Source organism: Pectinophora gossypiella, chromosome 14 (genome assembly GCF_024362695.1).
Source record: "Pectinophora gossypiella chromosome 14, ilPecGoss1.1, whole genome shotgun sequence".
Taxonomy (NCBI): Eukaryota; Metazoa; Arthropoda; class Insecta; order Lepidoptera; family Gelechiidae; genus Pectinophora; species Pectinophora gossypiella.
Window position 1 is genome coordinate 15,600,066 of NC_065417.1, and position 15,203 is coordinate 15,615,268.

Consider the following 15,203-nt stretch of genomic DNA (forward strand, 5'->3'; position numbering starts at 1 on the left):
AGCTAATCAAAGATAATTTAGAATGGTATTTTATAAACGACGTGTGAGAATAACTAGAACGATTACGGTAGTAACTAAGTTGTGATTAATTAGTATTCTTTTTATTTACTCTTTCAATTAACGTTGGTTTGTAAGTTTTTTTAGTACTTAGTTAACAAATAGGTAGAATCCTGACCTCTCGACTACCTACTATTAATAGACAATACCTACTAGACACTAAACCAACGAGGGCAAACGTTACAGTGACGTCAGTTTACTTAGATTAGGTACCTACCTACCTACCTACTTCGTTCATCCCACGATGGATGTACCTCTGACTACCCTAATTGGGATATAGCCGTGAACTTATGCTTATGTCACCCAAGCATCATTTTACGTGAATTGACTTTTTATTTAATGTGGGTTGTATGGTCAATGACCGACCTCATCAACTTGATGACAGGGGACAGAAATTTTAATGACTAAAGATACCAACTACAGAAGTTCACTCCGCGCCATTTCTTTCGGGGTAGACTATGACAAACTGGGCTATTACCTATGCAATTCTCTTTGTCTACCCCAAAAGAGATGTGGCGCGAAGTAGACGACTTGGGCGTACAATCACGAATACAGGCCTTTCTCATACTAGGTATATATATATAAGTAGGTATCCGTATCCACTCCATCTCATAATTTTACCTACTTGCTGAGCTAAAACAAAGTGAAACAACTTTTTACCAAGTTAAGGAAGTAATACAAAACAAAGTGAATCAATTGTTCAAACGCAGCGATAGGAAGTAAGAACCCTCGTTCGTCCTTCTAAGTACCTACCAACATTGTGCCGCTTCGTTATAAAAATCAATAGCATTAGTAACTTCGTACAAACGAATTATACGAATCTGGTTGTGTGCGTCTCGCCCGGCTTTCGGTGTGCGGGAAACAAAAAAAACCACGGGCGAAATTCTTGTAATAAAAATCAATCGGAGCGGAGAGAGAAGGCGCCGCGCGGGGCGCCGACTGTCGGGCGCCGCGTGGGCGGCCCCTGCCTCCCCCGCTGCATACCTACACGCGCTATAGTGCACCTACCCTCCTCCTGACTCCCGACCTCACTTATACCCCCATTTTTCTGCCACATGCCGATTCCTAATACCCAAACTTTGTACATAACTAAAATATTTGAACTTCTACTCTTAAGTACGCCTTTCCAACACTTGCAACAAACTTTATTTCAAAGTTACGCAAAATCGTAGTATGCGGAGAGCGGCGCGCGAGGGACCCGCAGTCCCGCAGAGCGCCCGCTCGGCCGGTTCCCGGCAAAAAGGCGTTTGTTTTTATTTCTTTGGCGCGGAAAAAAATCAGCACGCGCCCGCCCTGCACCTCCTAAACATGCGCCACGCAGCGACGCAGACTCGGCCGGGTGTGTGCCGAATTCACTTTCATTTGCGACATCTCATCGTGTCCCGAAGGTCACGGTGCAGCGGCGCTGCGCTGCATGAGTGAGCCGGCGAGTGCTTGCGGCGGGCCCCGCTGACCGACTAGGTGAGTTGAGTGAATTTCGCGCCCTCGTCTTCGTCGATTTCGTTTCCCTCACGTTTATCGGCTCCGTTTTGCACCGTCCTTCGCCGTGTTCGGGAAGACGGCGAAAGTGAAATAATGTTTTCGTATCTCGCGGTGAGCGAGTCGGCCGCGCAGCCGAGTGGCCGGCCCTCGAATAGAGGAGCCGCGACGCGATAACAGCCACGTGAGAGGGTTAAACCGCGCAACTTTACGTTCACTACTAGTCTCCACCTCCGACAGGTGATAGCGCAATGTCTGCGCTATCTCGTCGTTCTTAAAGTCTGTTATTCCGAAAGCTCGCGCGATTTCTTGTTGCCATAAAGTTTTGAATGTAGTTCGCGCGAATTTCATTTCACTACAAAACTTTCAAATGAGCTTATCGACTTGGTTGCGTATAGCTGTACACTGCTACTATAGGTAGATGTCTGTGTACAGACGAAAAACAAACGGAATTAAAAAGAAGTCGGGAGACGGCGGGCGATGGAAAGAGAGGGATTCAGCTTTGCACTCTTCATTTGTGCACCAATCGAGAAAAAATTCAATAAAGCTCGCTTCCTTTTGTCTAATTGCCTATGTAAACCTACTTATATTACGACTGTTCGATTCCAGCGACATTTTGAGGAAAAAATGGAACATTGTGTTGTTGTTCCGGCGTCTAGGGACCAGTATTTGAGTAAATATCTGTAGTTTGTATTAAGCTTTCTTTATTCTAATTAGATTATAATTTATAATAACACTTTTGTTAAACTCTAACACTAACTTTACGTTAACTTTTATTAGTTTTGTTTGTATTTTGTGTTTTTTACGTTGTTTGTTGCGGCACAGGAGATGCCCGGCCACGGTGCTATGGTCAAGTGCGAGCCGTCATCGGAAGAAGACGACAGCAACTCACAGTTCGCGCACACTTATTTAAATTCTCAGGTGAGAGATTTGATTAACTTACAAACATAAACTGACGCTTGCGATACCTATTCGGGTAGGCAGATGTATTTGTGATTTGGTTAATGTTGTCTATAAAGCACTCCGTGATTGTAGATTTGTAGCCTTTACTTTTTGTCAACTAATGGCCTCTATCTATCCCAATAAGGACTACAGTCGTGTTTTTTTTTTGACGTGTCTTATCGTAAATTTGCATCGGATGGCATTCACTGCTTGGCCGAGGATGTTATAGTCGGTAGTTGTGTAGGTACTATCTAAATGTCTCTACTGAAAGTGTATGTAAATAATAATACTCTCGTCTATCGTGTGGGTTGTGAGGTGGATTACCAACCCCATCAACCCTGGTGTCAGGGTTACTATTGAGCCGCCAAAGACTCCTGACATGGCTCATGTAACGACTACTAATTTACACTAGTAAGCACTTAGTAATCGAGACCAACGGCTTAACGTGCCTTCCGAAGCACGGATCATTTAACTTTCGGGTAATCCGGTGATCAGCCTGTAATGTCCTAACTGAACTAGGGATCACATAGTGATATGTCCCCACCGGGATTTGAACCCAGGACCTCCGGATCGTGAGTGCAACGCTCAAACCACTGGACCACGGAGGCTGTTAAAATAATAATAAGTAGGTATGTACATTCAACAATAGTTGTATTGTCGTCTGCATACGATAATCTCATAACTTTTACGTAGGTACTTACTTACCTAGTTTCCTCGCCTTATGAAGATACCTTTATGCTTGGAAGAAATCGGTCTAAGCGATTGCCTTGTACTTAGATAAGTAAGACTGCAGTGACCTTTTTTCAGTGTAATAAAGTATCTATCTATATTTGTAATTATCTATATTTAGATGTTTGCTTAAAGGATTTTGCAAACTTACGAGCTATGGTAACCCTGCTTTTTGCTCTGCCGCAGTCAAGCAGTCGGGTACAAACAGAATACGTTCTCGTTTTCTAAGTAGGTAAGTAAGTTATAGAGGAAACCACGTGTAAAATTGCGAGTATCTTGGCAATAAAAGTGAACGGTTACATCAGTTTCTCGGTTCAGTAATCTACTCGTAACTATAGGTACAGACAGATAGCAACGTCCATTCATTCATAGGTAGGTACATCCCGTCTGTAACTCCGTATGTAGCAAATTGTTGTAACATGGAATTGAATAGAAATCATTTATTTTAGATATAAGTAGGTATTGGTACACAGTAGGAGTGAACATAGTAATTAAACCTTATTTCTAAAAAGGGACGTTAGCTCAGCAATATGTTGTGACACTCCGACATTAAGGGAGTGCCACAACGCTGAAAATCACAAAAAAAATATAATATGGAACATACATATCTATACATTCTACACACTTCTTTACTTGTAAACATACCTTGCTTACTTGTAAGTAGATTTTTTTAAGAATGTTTGAGGAGAGCTCTAGGTCCTTGAGGTAGGTTTTGAAACACTTTGTCAAGAAAAAATCATATTCTTTATGGGTTCCTTTTTCTTTTCTTTTTTTCGTAAGTTACCTAAGTAACCTTGTGCTAATAGGTAGTAGGTTCTTTTCAGAATGTTTAAGGAGAGTTCTAGGTCCTTGCTCGAGGTATCTTTAAATGATTGTTCTGTCAAAACGTTATCTCGCCCGTAGATAGGTAAGTAGGTGTTTAATTTTGAAACACTGTCAAGAAAAAAAAAATCTTCAAGTTCCTTTTTTTCGGAAGTTACCTAAGTAACCTTGTGCTAGGCGTCTTAAGGCATCTGTTTTAAAATTCACATTTCGAATAACGCGCCAGCTTCCTAGCTGGCGCATCCTCCTGGATGTGCCTCGAAGAGGTCACAGCATCAGAGTATTAACCCATGACACATAATAAGATTACTTCATCAATTCATCATGTTACAAAGGACAAAAGCTCTGGCCACTGAAATGATAAAATCACTTTGTGATTAATTGTGATCCCTAGTTTGGTTAGGATATTACAGGCTGATCACCTGACTGTTGGAAAGAAAGATGATCCGTGCTTCGGAAGGCACGTTAAGCCGTTGGCCCCGGTTACTACTTGCTGATGTAAGTATGAAGTCGTTACATGAGCCATGTCACCCCTGACATGGCTCATGTAACGACTCCAAAGGCCCCCTAACGGCCGCCAAAGGCCCCCCTTTGGCGGCTCAATAATAACCTTACACCAGAGTTGATGAGGTTTGGTATTCCACCTCACAACCCACACGATAAGGAGTAGACTAAAAGGATACGCGCGGGATTATAACAACTGAACTTATGCTATACGTTCAGTTTTGTTATTTATTAAGGTAATCCTATTGTAGATTAAAGATTATACGATTGTGTTTACAGCTAGGAACAAGTGCGTGTGAACTACGGCATGTGAAGGTTGATCCTGAATCTTTAAGAGACGATGTACCGCCTACACTACTACATCATTTGCAGGTACCTAATGCACTTGATAGACACCTACTGAAAGTACAAGTTTTATTAATTTTCAATTTATAAAAAAAATAACTCTGAAAAGTTCCACTTTGCAACAGTTATAGGTTAAATGCGAAAGTAACTCTGTCTGTTTGTCTAATATCTTTTCATGCTTAACCTGCTGAACCGATTTGGATGAAATTTAGTATGGAGGTAGTTTAAGTTGACATTTAATTTGAATCCTTTTACAAAAACGCGAACGCGACGGCTCGTCTTGCAAAATACCTAAGTAACAGAAGCACACTCCATGTGTCAATGTATGTGTCCACCAGGCTCCAGGCTTGGAGGAGCTGGCCCCCGCCGGCCCCGCAGCCACGCCGGTGTCTCTGCCCGTGAAGCAAGAGCCTCCGCCCGCCGCCACCTTCGAGACCCTCGAGTCCGCGCGAGCTGACCGGGTGAGCTGTTGGTGCCGAAAAAGAACTGTCAAACTAAAATTATGATAAGGAATGTCCGCCAGAATTAATACTCACACCTTTTTTTTGACGTGACTTATAATAGGTTTGCCGCAAATGGCATTAATTACTTGGCCGCTCAAACGGGGAGCGCTTGAGGCTCTCACCCGGACAAAATTTAAGACAATAGGCCTGAGGGTGCCCAGTTGGGCGCGAACCTCTACTCAGGATGTCGTCTGAGAGGAAAATATTTGAAAGAATTAATCGACCTTAGTGGATCGATAGCGATAAGCGCTGAATGAGGGAAATCGTCGACCACGCCGGCGTTATTCTTACGTGTTAACGTATTGTTATATTATATAACGGCGTTATATTTTATGTTTATTTTTATTTTTTAAAGAACGTCTAGGGCCCTGTGCCGAGGTTTTTCTTGCAGCTTCTTTTCCCCGGCTATACAGGTTGTGAGAAGCTGCAGTAGTTTTAGGCGGATGAGACGTTCGTTATGTAAAATTGACGATTCAAAGTGTAACTATGTTACCTATTGAATAAAGATATTTTTGAATTTGAATTTGAATTTTGTTAGTATATAAGATAAGCTGCAAAAGTCCAATCAGTTTCTTACAAAGTAATAAATTAATTGGTTGCACTTAACACAGGATGTGTCCATGTCGTTTCTGTAATAGACCAAAAACACCTACAGTAACATAAATTTTATAATTATGACAACTACTGGTTCATAATTTCACCACTGTTTACAAATAATTCGCTGGGCTCAGTGACTGAACTTTTGCTCTTTGATTGTACCTATACAACAGCTAGAACATTACAATACATTTGCCTAAAATACACAAGAATGCCGCAAATAGGGGCATTCACCCCTATGGCACTTGGTACAGTGTAGTGCATGCAGTATATAACATAAAATTTACTCTTTCCAGGGGTCTTCGTTAATAGACCGTCACATGGCGTTGCTGTCTGCGAACGAAGTGGCTGATTCCTCCGACTTCATGCCGCTGCTCCATGTCAAAGACGAACCACTGTCCGAAGGAGGTACCTACCCAAATTTCTTTTTAATTCAATTTACCGACAAAAATAATGTATTAAAAAAGTAATAATTGTTTTTGATTTGATGAAAGATTCATAAGCGGATAGATTCAAGTTCTTTTGTTAATCCTAATAGAACTCTGGTCCGCGGAGGTCCGTGTTGCTTTTTATAATAGAAAGATCTCATAAAATTTGAATGTCATACAATTACGATCTAAGTAATTATCTAATTATTTGATGAGATTCTAGTTTTAATTCTTTTTCTCTCTCTCTTTCTATTTAAGCTGCGCTCTTGTCGCTGCTGTAATTGCTGCGCTGTTGTAATTCTTTTTATTTCCTTTAATTCATAATTCATTTATTCGCCTTAAAAATGGTAGGTACAGTTTGCAGATGGTCAGCATTTAGCATTAGGTCAACATTTTTAGTTATGAAAATTATAACATGCAAATAATAATGACAAGACGATATTGGTGCTAATTCCTGTAAATACCATCTAATTTTATTTTAAGTTATATCTGTCATTTTCTTATCCGCCGAAAAGGAAAGGGTCGGGTAATAGACAAGCATAAAATTAATGGAACACACGTCAATTTTAAGCACAAATCTAAACCAACCGTCTAAAAATTTTACATCCGTCGATAAACCGACACAGTTAAGTAGACAGCACGTCAAACGGATTGCATACCAGCGAGGTACCTTTTGATTCGCCCGGGTTATTCATTCATTTACTCATTCTTCCTAAAATTAAGAGCTGTGAATCATCCGTCCCTTTCCTTTTCGACGGATATGAAAATGACGGATATAACTTAAAATAAAATTAGGCGGTGTCTGCAGGAATCGGGGCCAATTAAATTATTAAACTAAAATAAATTGACGAATATAACAATAAACATACAGCTCGGTGAGGTATGAGAACTTAGTTCGAAGGATGTACTTTTAACTAAGTACTATAAGTACAACAGTACTATAAGTAGGTGTAAGTATTGGGATATAGTCGTGAGCTTATGTGTGTATGATATGACCATAAAAATATTTTTAACTAGCTTTTGCCCGCGGCTTTGCTCACGTTATATTCGAGGTAACACGGTTCCCCTTTCGGCCTTTAGTAATGTAACAATTTTTAGGTTCCTACCTTGAAAACTGAGAAAGTCCCATAAAAAATGTCACCTCCTCTTTGAAGGGATTGGGGGCAAATTTAAAAAAAAAAGATGCACGATTTTTTTGTTAGTCACAAATAGTCTACATATATCAATTTTTATCTTTCTACCTTGAAAATTGCGAAATCCTTCATACAAACTTGCACCCCTCATTTTAGGGATGTGGGGGTTAGAAAGACACAAAAAACTGCCTATGTCAGTCTTCACCACTTCAACTATCTCCATTTAAATCGTAGCATTTATAGTAATAGGTATGGTAAAACCTCGAACCTGCATTTCAGAACAACACACGGCAAGCGGCGACGACACGAGCGACTCGACAGCCACGGAGCCCACACGCGGGAGTCCCAAGAGCTGGACACAGAAGGACATGGACAACGCCCTTGACGCTCTGAGGAACCACAACATGAGCCTCACTAAGGTAACCAGCCCTCGCGGCACGGAATCTGCGCCACGCGTGTTCAACCAATAGCCGTTCGACGTCTATCTACGTAGATATTATTCGCTGCGTTTATTGGTTAACCCCCTCGATATAATTCAAGCCGCGCGTAGTGCGGTTGTCATGCAAACCCTGCTGAGCACATAAAGAAAAAGAAACAGCATTCCCTCATTCAGCCGGAGGTCATTTTTTCCGTATTATTATATGCTCATGGAGGTCCGTGTTGCTCTACTCCAGTGAGTAAAGTCCTCAAGTCGAACTTAAATACCAAAATGCTCAGCTGAGCCAGAGTCGAGTGGTGGAAGATTTTAGTGAATATCTTAGAATTCTGGTGTAAGTCCTTGTTATCTGTACCACTGTCTCCAGGCATCGGCAACCTACGGCATCCCATCAACAACCCTCTGGCAGCGCGCGCACCGGCTCGGCATCGACACCCCCAAGAAAGAAGGTGCAGCCAAGTCCTGGAGCGAGACCGACCTCAGACGAGCGCTGCACGCTTTGAGAGCCGGCGCTATATCTGCCAACAAGGCTAGCAAGGCATTTGGTAAGGAAATACATAGAGTTCCTTACAACCTAATCCCCTAGGGGGAATTCCTTAATCCCTAACCTACTGTGTGTGGGGCAGAGCCACTAATAATTAGAAGACATTATGCAGTTTGCAACCGCTCATAATTCAAAGTATTAAGATAGATTATGATTATTTATGATAAATTGTATGGTGACAAGTGATTATCAAATCGCCCATGTAACGGTCTATATTCAAAAGGTCGTAATTTCTGTCGGTTCTTATGACATGCCCGGGAAGTTAATATACAAGCAGCGGAACGTTTATATGTTTTTTTTTTATTTGTGGGAGCAAATATATTTAGATTATAAGTAAGTTAATTTTTCACAAATAGCTTCGTTTGTGATGCGTTTGTGCGCCAACGAGTTAATAATAACACAGTTACGAGTAGCTCAACCATTATAGACGGCGATGCGGCTTACCACCGTTGGTCTAACAAAAAGCTCGGTGAGGTGTGGGTACTAAGTTCATCTTGCGATGGATGTACCTCTGACCCCATTAGGATATAGTCGTCAGCTTATGTTATGTTGTGTTGCAGGTATCCCAAGCAGCACGCTATACAAGATAGCCCGGCGCGAGGGCATCCGCCTGGCGGCTCCGTTCAATGCGGCGCCGACCGCGTGGCGGCGCGCCGACCTGGAGCGCGCGCTGGCCTCCATCCGGTGCGGGCACACGTCCGTACAGCGCGCCGCCACGCAGTTTGGGATACCTACTGGTAATATTACAAGGATATTTATATACCTACTTAACGAATGCGGCGGCGACTGCGTGGTGACGCGCCGATCTCGAGCTTTATTCCTCATGATAATACTTTAATGGTGGGCCGTGGTAGCGTAGTTGGAAAAACGCTATAGTCTCATTCGCAAGTTCGATTTTCGAATTCATGACAACCATTACTGGTTATCACGTGCTCAGCGGTGAAGGAAAAATCATGAGGAAACCCACATTTCCCATAAATATTATATGTTGCGGACGTAGGTATGTGACCTAACTTGTATTGACCCGTTATCCCTTCGTAAAAAAAACCAGACCTGTCGATTATTCAGGTTAGGTAAGCGGACCCTGTGAAAGACGGGATAACGCTAGGGAGATGATGAGAGCGTTGGCCGTTCGGGGCAACATGTTGGCCCGCAGGTTTGCAAGGTGTTCGGACAAAGTTAAAATAGCATTATTCAAGGCTTACTGTCAGTCGTTCTACACTTGCAGCCTGTGGGTCAACTATACACAGAAAGCTCTCAGCTCTCTGAGAGTATTATAAATAATATGTTCAGGATGCTGCTTCGGCTGCCGCGATTCTGCAGCGCATCAGGGATGTTCGTAGATGCCCATGTAGATGGCTTTGCTGCTATTATGAGAAAAAAAGGTAGCATCCTTGATGTGCAGGGTGCGTGGCAGCGGCAACAGCCTCCTAAAAATTGTAGCGGCCTGCGCCCAGGGTTCATTTTTTGAGCCCTGGACAAAGGCTCATATATTGCCAAAACCCAGCTCTTATTTATAAGTATATTGTTAAGATAACATTAGCTATTAAGTTTCCTTTCATACTAACCCCTATGGATGTGTTAATGTCTGAAATAAATATATTTGAATTTGAATTTGAGTACTTTAGTGGCTGTCATTAAAGTTGATGTAATGATTACAGGGACTCTGTATGGGCGATGTAAGAGGGAAGGCATCGAGCTATCACGGTCCAACCCCACGCCTTGGTCGGAAGACGCTATGGGGGAAGCATTGGAAGCTGTCAGGTGGGTATTTCTTCTTTGGAGATTCTGATGAAGTACGTATTTTAAGAACAGTAGTTAATGAAAGACAAAAAATATGGTAATTTAAGTATCCGTGCGTGAGCCTAGTTATACCAAATCCGGACAGCAAAAGGCTACCAAAGAATACACAATCACTACGTGTTATAGGCTACTTGACATCCTAGTCAAATGAGATACCTACTTTTTACGAAATGTCAAAACAAGTCAAGACAAATAAGATCCTAATACGAGATTTCCTAGTCCTGTGACGTCATGAAACAAGCGGTCAAATGTCGAACTCTTTTACTTAATTCATAAATAAAATTCGTAAATAAATCGTTAAGTAAAATGAGATTGCTTTTTGTCATCTTAGACTGGCTTCTATTTTAGATTAGCATTTTAAAATGTATCTTTGACCCAGTCAAATATCTAATTTGTTATAACACTGGTCGTGGTCTGATAAGATAGAAGTACTTAGTAATTTAATAAGGTAAAATAGACAATTACCTTACAAATTGTCGACGCGTCAGCGTCGTTGCAGCAACCGTGGTCACAGGAGAACTGACGAGGTCGCGAGGCGAGTGCTTGTTACAATGAAGATGTTACGGGTACAACTACCCTCACTTCACTATTATTCTATTTCTAGACTAGACTGCGTGTGACTTACACAAGTAGGTATAACGACCGAATATACCTAGATTCGTCCCAATCACAATGCTGGACACAAGGAGGGGGGTTAGAAAAGCCACATCGAAGTAATATTGCTATTTGACATTTGCGTCAACAAATGTCAATAGCAATATTGCTTTTTTAGATGAATGGCTTCAAAGTGGCTTTTTAGCCTCCCCCTCCGGTGCATAATGACAATAACCGATATGTTACAGGGTGGGCCAGATGTCAATCAACCAGGCAGCTATCCATTACAACCTGCCCTACTCCTCGCTGTACGGACGTTTCAAGCGCTGCAAGTATCAGGTGCAGGTATGTACTTATACAAACATACATAAGATGACGATATAGACGCGCCTATATCTCATTGGGGTAGGCAGAGACCACAGAATTCTACTTACTAGGATCCTGGCTGATGCACCGTTTTCGCTTCTTACACTCTAATCAGAATTTTTGTAATGGACGGTCTCCGAAGTCCAGTGCTTGAGCTCCGGACTCACGTTTCGGAGGTCCCGTGTTCGCGAATCCCGGTAGCAACATATCACAAAAATAATTTTGTGATCCCTACTTTGGTTAGGTTAGATTACAGGCTGATCACCTGACTGTCCGAAAGTAAGATGATCCGCGCTACGCAAGCTACGTTACTGATGTATGTATGGCGGCTCAATAGTAACCCTGACACCATGACACCAGGGTTTATGAGGTTGATCCACCTGACGAACACGAACAAGAATTTATATATATGAAGGTTGTTTCTGATTCGGATCCTAGTACAAAGTTACGGCTATGAAGACATCACATTGCTGACGCCGCGGGCGCATCGAAAGCTTTAAAAACATTTTTTTTTTACTCCAGGGTCACCCGCAACAAGACATGCAGAAGCCGCCAGAGATGGACCACCAGCCCTCAGAGATGTATTATCAGCACATGCCGTCCACCGTCCACGACGACCAACAGTACATGTACTCGGAGCACGATCCATCGCTGCAGGCACACATGCCGCCGCAACATGCGTACACGCAGCCGGCGATGTACTACAACCACTGCAACAGTATCGTCAGTTGAGGGTACGACGCCTCGCATTCTGAGGCTCCTTGACATTGTATTTGTTAAGTCTGGTTTTTAATGTTGGGCGTTTTCAGACCTAAAATAGTATGAAAAGGTTCGTGGTCGAGTATATAAAGTGGTAGAATTTTATTGGTTTAAAATGGCAACTCTGATGACGTGTGTTCTGATTGGTGGAACAATTAATAATGTTGCCATTTAAAACTTTTTAGTTGGAAATGGCCGTAAGATAGGATGAAAATAAGATGATGTCTGAAAGAACGGCCAAAGTTAATAAAAGTTCAAATATTAATAAGAAATTAGATTGGATAGAACTTTTTCCGCCTTGAATTTAATTTCGCTTAAGAAATTTTGGGATATTCTCAAGTCAAAAGCAATTAGACACAGGGTGTTGGGAACCTAGAATTGTAAGATATTTGAAACTATTGTTCACTTTTTAGTATTTTTCAGTCCCTTTAAGAGACTTTTTCCTTACACCCTGTCAGTAGTTTATAAATTTTACGAATAAAAAGAAAACATAAATACGTAAAAAGAGGGATTTCCCATAGTTGTAACTGTTAGTTCTCGATAGCGTCCGACAGATGTCGCCACTGTATTTTTATATACTACGTTTTCGAGTCTTTAGTGTAGATTTAATATAGTTATTAATAATTATATTTCGTCAATTTCTCAAGTTGTAAGTCCTTTTATGAATTTCGAGATATTAAAGTAGGTATTTTGGTTCTATTTTTGAAGAAAATGTAGTTAGTACTTTCCTAGTGTGTTAATATTACTTTTAAATGGTTAAACAGGTTATCTTGGGTATAAAAAATCTCAAAAGCTTGGAACATTGTTAATAATTCTTTGTGATTTCCACATATGAAAAAATAAACTGGTAATAAAGTGAAAGAAAAAGCCGCTTTACCAGTTATAAATAATTAATACATTATCTAATTCACTCTAGTATTCTCATTAACACAATAGTCTACGTTGAACTCCTTTGTTGTATTTTTTTTCTTCATCGCGCCTTTTTCCGCTAAATGAAAACTGCTTAATGCTCCTTCGCGGAAAAGCCACGGGATGGCGCCACGGCCATATGATTTGTTTTTTTAATAACAATATTAAGAGTACGCGCCAAGCAAGAAGTCCTGCGGATTTAATAATGGAACAAATTGACAAGCAGGTATAATAATTCTATGCAGATACTGCGACTTCCGCGACACTATATTCGCCGTGGCCACAGGACTAAACACAGTTGAATAAAAAGCAGTGTTGCCGAAAAGTAGAGATAAGATTAAACTATTTTTATTAATATAGGTATACCAGTATGAGTACCCGGGGATGGCCTAAAATGGTTTGAATTCATATTGATTTAGAGTTCGAGTAAAAATCTATGGAAATTAGAAAATCGCCACCGCGGGCGAAAACGGTATTAAAGAAATCGCCATAATATTACACAGCCTTGAACTTTGAATTTGTGTACTAATAGAGCCTTTATAGTTTGTAGTAAAGTACAGTACAATAACAATTCCGATTCAGAGAGCGTTTTTTTATTAATTTATTGTTCAGGGTAGTTTAGAATAACGTAGTTGACTGCTAGTTCTTACAAACTGCCATTAGATTAACGATATACACACCTACTTACATAGCTACGAATAGTCGCCATTTGTATTGTAGTACGGTCACGGGCATTAATATGTATACACTTTGGTACCATGTCACTTTAACTTTTTTGACAAATTGAACTGTAAGTCTCACTAAATGTCAAATATGTTAGTGCGACAGAGTCCTAAAGTAGTTACATTATATTGCTCATGAATGTACTTATTATAGTAGTAAGTAGGTACTGTTAAGATTATTCTGTCCATTTGACGAAATACGTAATGTTTGAAGTGATACTTTCGGATAAGTCTACTCATAAATTAATTGTGATTTTGTGTATAATTTTGGCTGTATATTAATGTTCTTTAGTCATTACCTTGCCAAGGCGAGTTTGCAGATCATATTTTTCTTTTTCACGAACAAATAGGTACCTATCTTATATAAATCGATAAGAAATATTTTTACACATAATTTTGTTATTGTTATACAGTGTTGTTAATTTGTTTTTTGTTGTTGATACTGCGGTACAACGGGTGATGTTTATACAAGATAGCAATAACTTAGCTTTATGATATTATTATCATGTGACTAGTGCTTCTTAATAAACTTGATAGACTGGAACTATATTGGGTGTATATATTTATAGCTATCCTCTTCTTGCGATCAACTCTTAGATTCAAGCAAATAAAATTCAAAACATTGTACATAAAAAATTCGCTTTATTTATTATCTACAGTTAGATATAAAATAAATTACATAATGATTTTTGCTTGCGGTCGGCCGCAGCGTCCGGCGATACATTTACACATACTTCTCACACTAATCATTACAATAATATTAATAATAGTATACATTACATAATTGCACATAAGATTCATTTTATTTATTTCTATATTTTGAGCGCTATACAATACAATAATTAGTACCAAAAATGACCAAATACCTAGTAAATACTTCTTCACCATAGAGGGCGTCGTCTATATTACTTCTACTCGATAACAGATGGCGTTACTTTAGCAGTAAGAAACAGAGTCATCTTACGGTACCATTGAGTACTACATATAAATCATGATTGGATGGCGCTTTTCATTGAAAGCAAAGTCAATTTTATAAAAATAATAATGATAATATTCTGTAGATTTTTCATTACGAGCGAAAATATATGAATATGTTTACATAGTTTTAATTCTGCAACTGTTGAAAAAAAAAAATACACTAATGATGAATCTACAGGTGGTATTATTTTGATACCTCAGGAAGCTCTATCTGCATATCAGTAAACAGATTTTTTAATTTATTTTATTTACAGGTTGGAGGCAATTAATAGGATCTTAAATTGATACTTATGGCAGTGCTTTACTTTGGCAGGGAATTAAATAAACTCTTTACTGATATGTACTCTTACACACTTAACCAAAATGCAGTATGTGGCTTCTTTTCATGTGCTTAAATAAAAATTAATTTGTACATAATTTCTTTGTTACTAGCGTCAATCTATTGAGAAGTGAAAATTCGGACGCGGCGGTCGCCATCTCGTTTACGCTTACATACTATTTACGTATATGTGTGCGTCGCGCGTCCGTTATACGCTAGGACTAGATGCAACGC

At 40.1% G+C, this 15,203-nt stretch overlaps 1 protein-coding gene across 1 annotated transcript; it reads left to right on the plus strand.

Moving 5' to 3' along the window:
* The first annotated feature begins 22 nt into the window (after positions 1-22).
* On the plus strand, positions 23-12,829 carry LOC126372760 (uncharacterized). Its single transcript, XM_050018637.1, has 11 exons — positions 23-67; positions 2,362-2,457; positions 4,813-4,905; positions 5,217-5,339; positions 6,275-6,386; positions 7,819-7,958; positions 8,343-8,520; positions 9,080-9,256; positions 10,181-10,283; positions 11,165-11,261; positions 11,805-12,829. The coding sequence occupies exons 1-11, from the start codon at positions 23-25 to the stop codon at positions 12,012-12,014; spliced, it is 1,374 nt and encodes a 457-aa protein (XP_049874594.1). The 3' UTR covers positions 12,015-12,829.
* Positions 12,830-15,203: the final 2,374 nt, after the last annotated feature.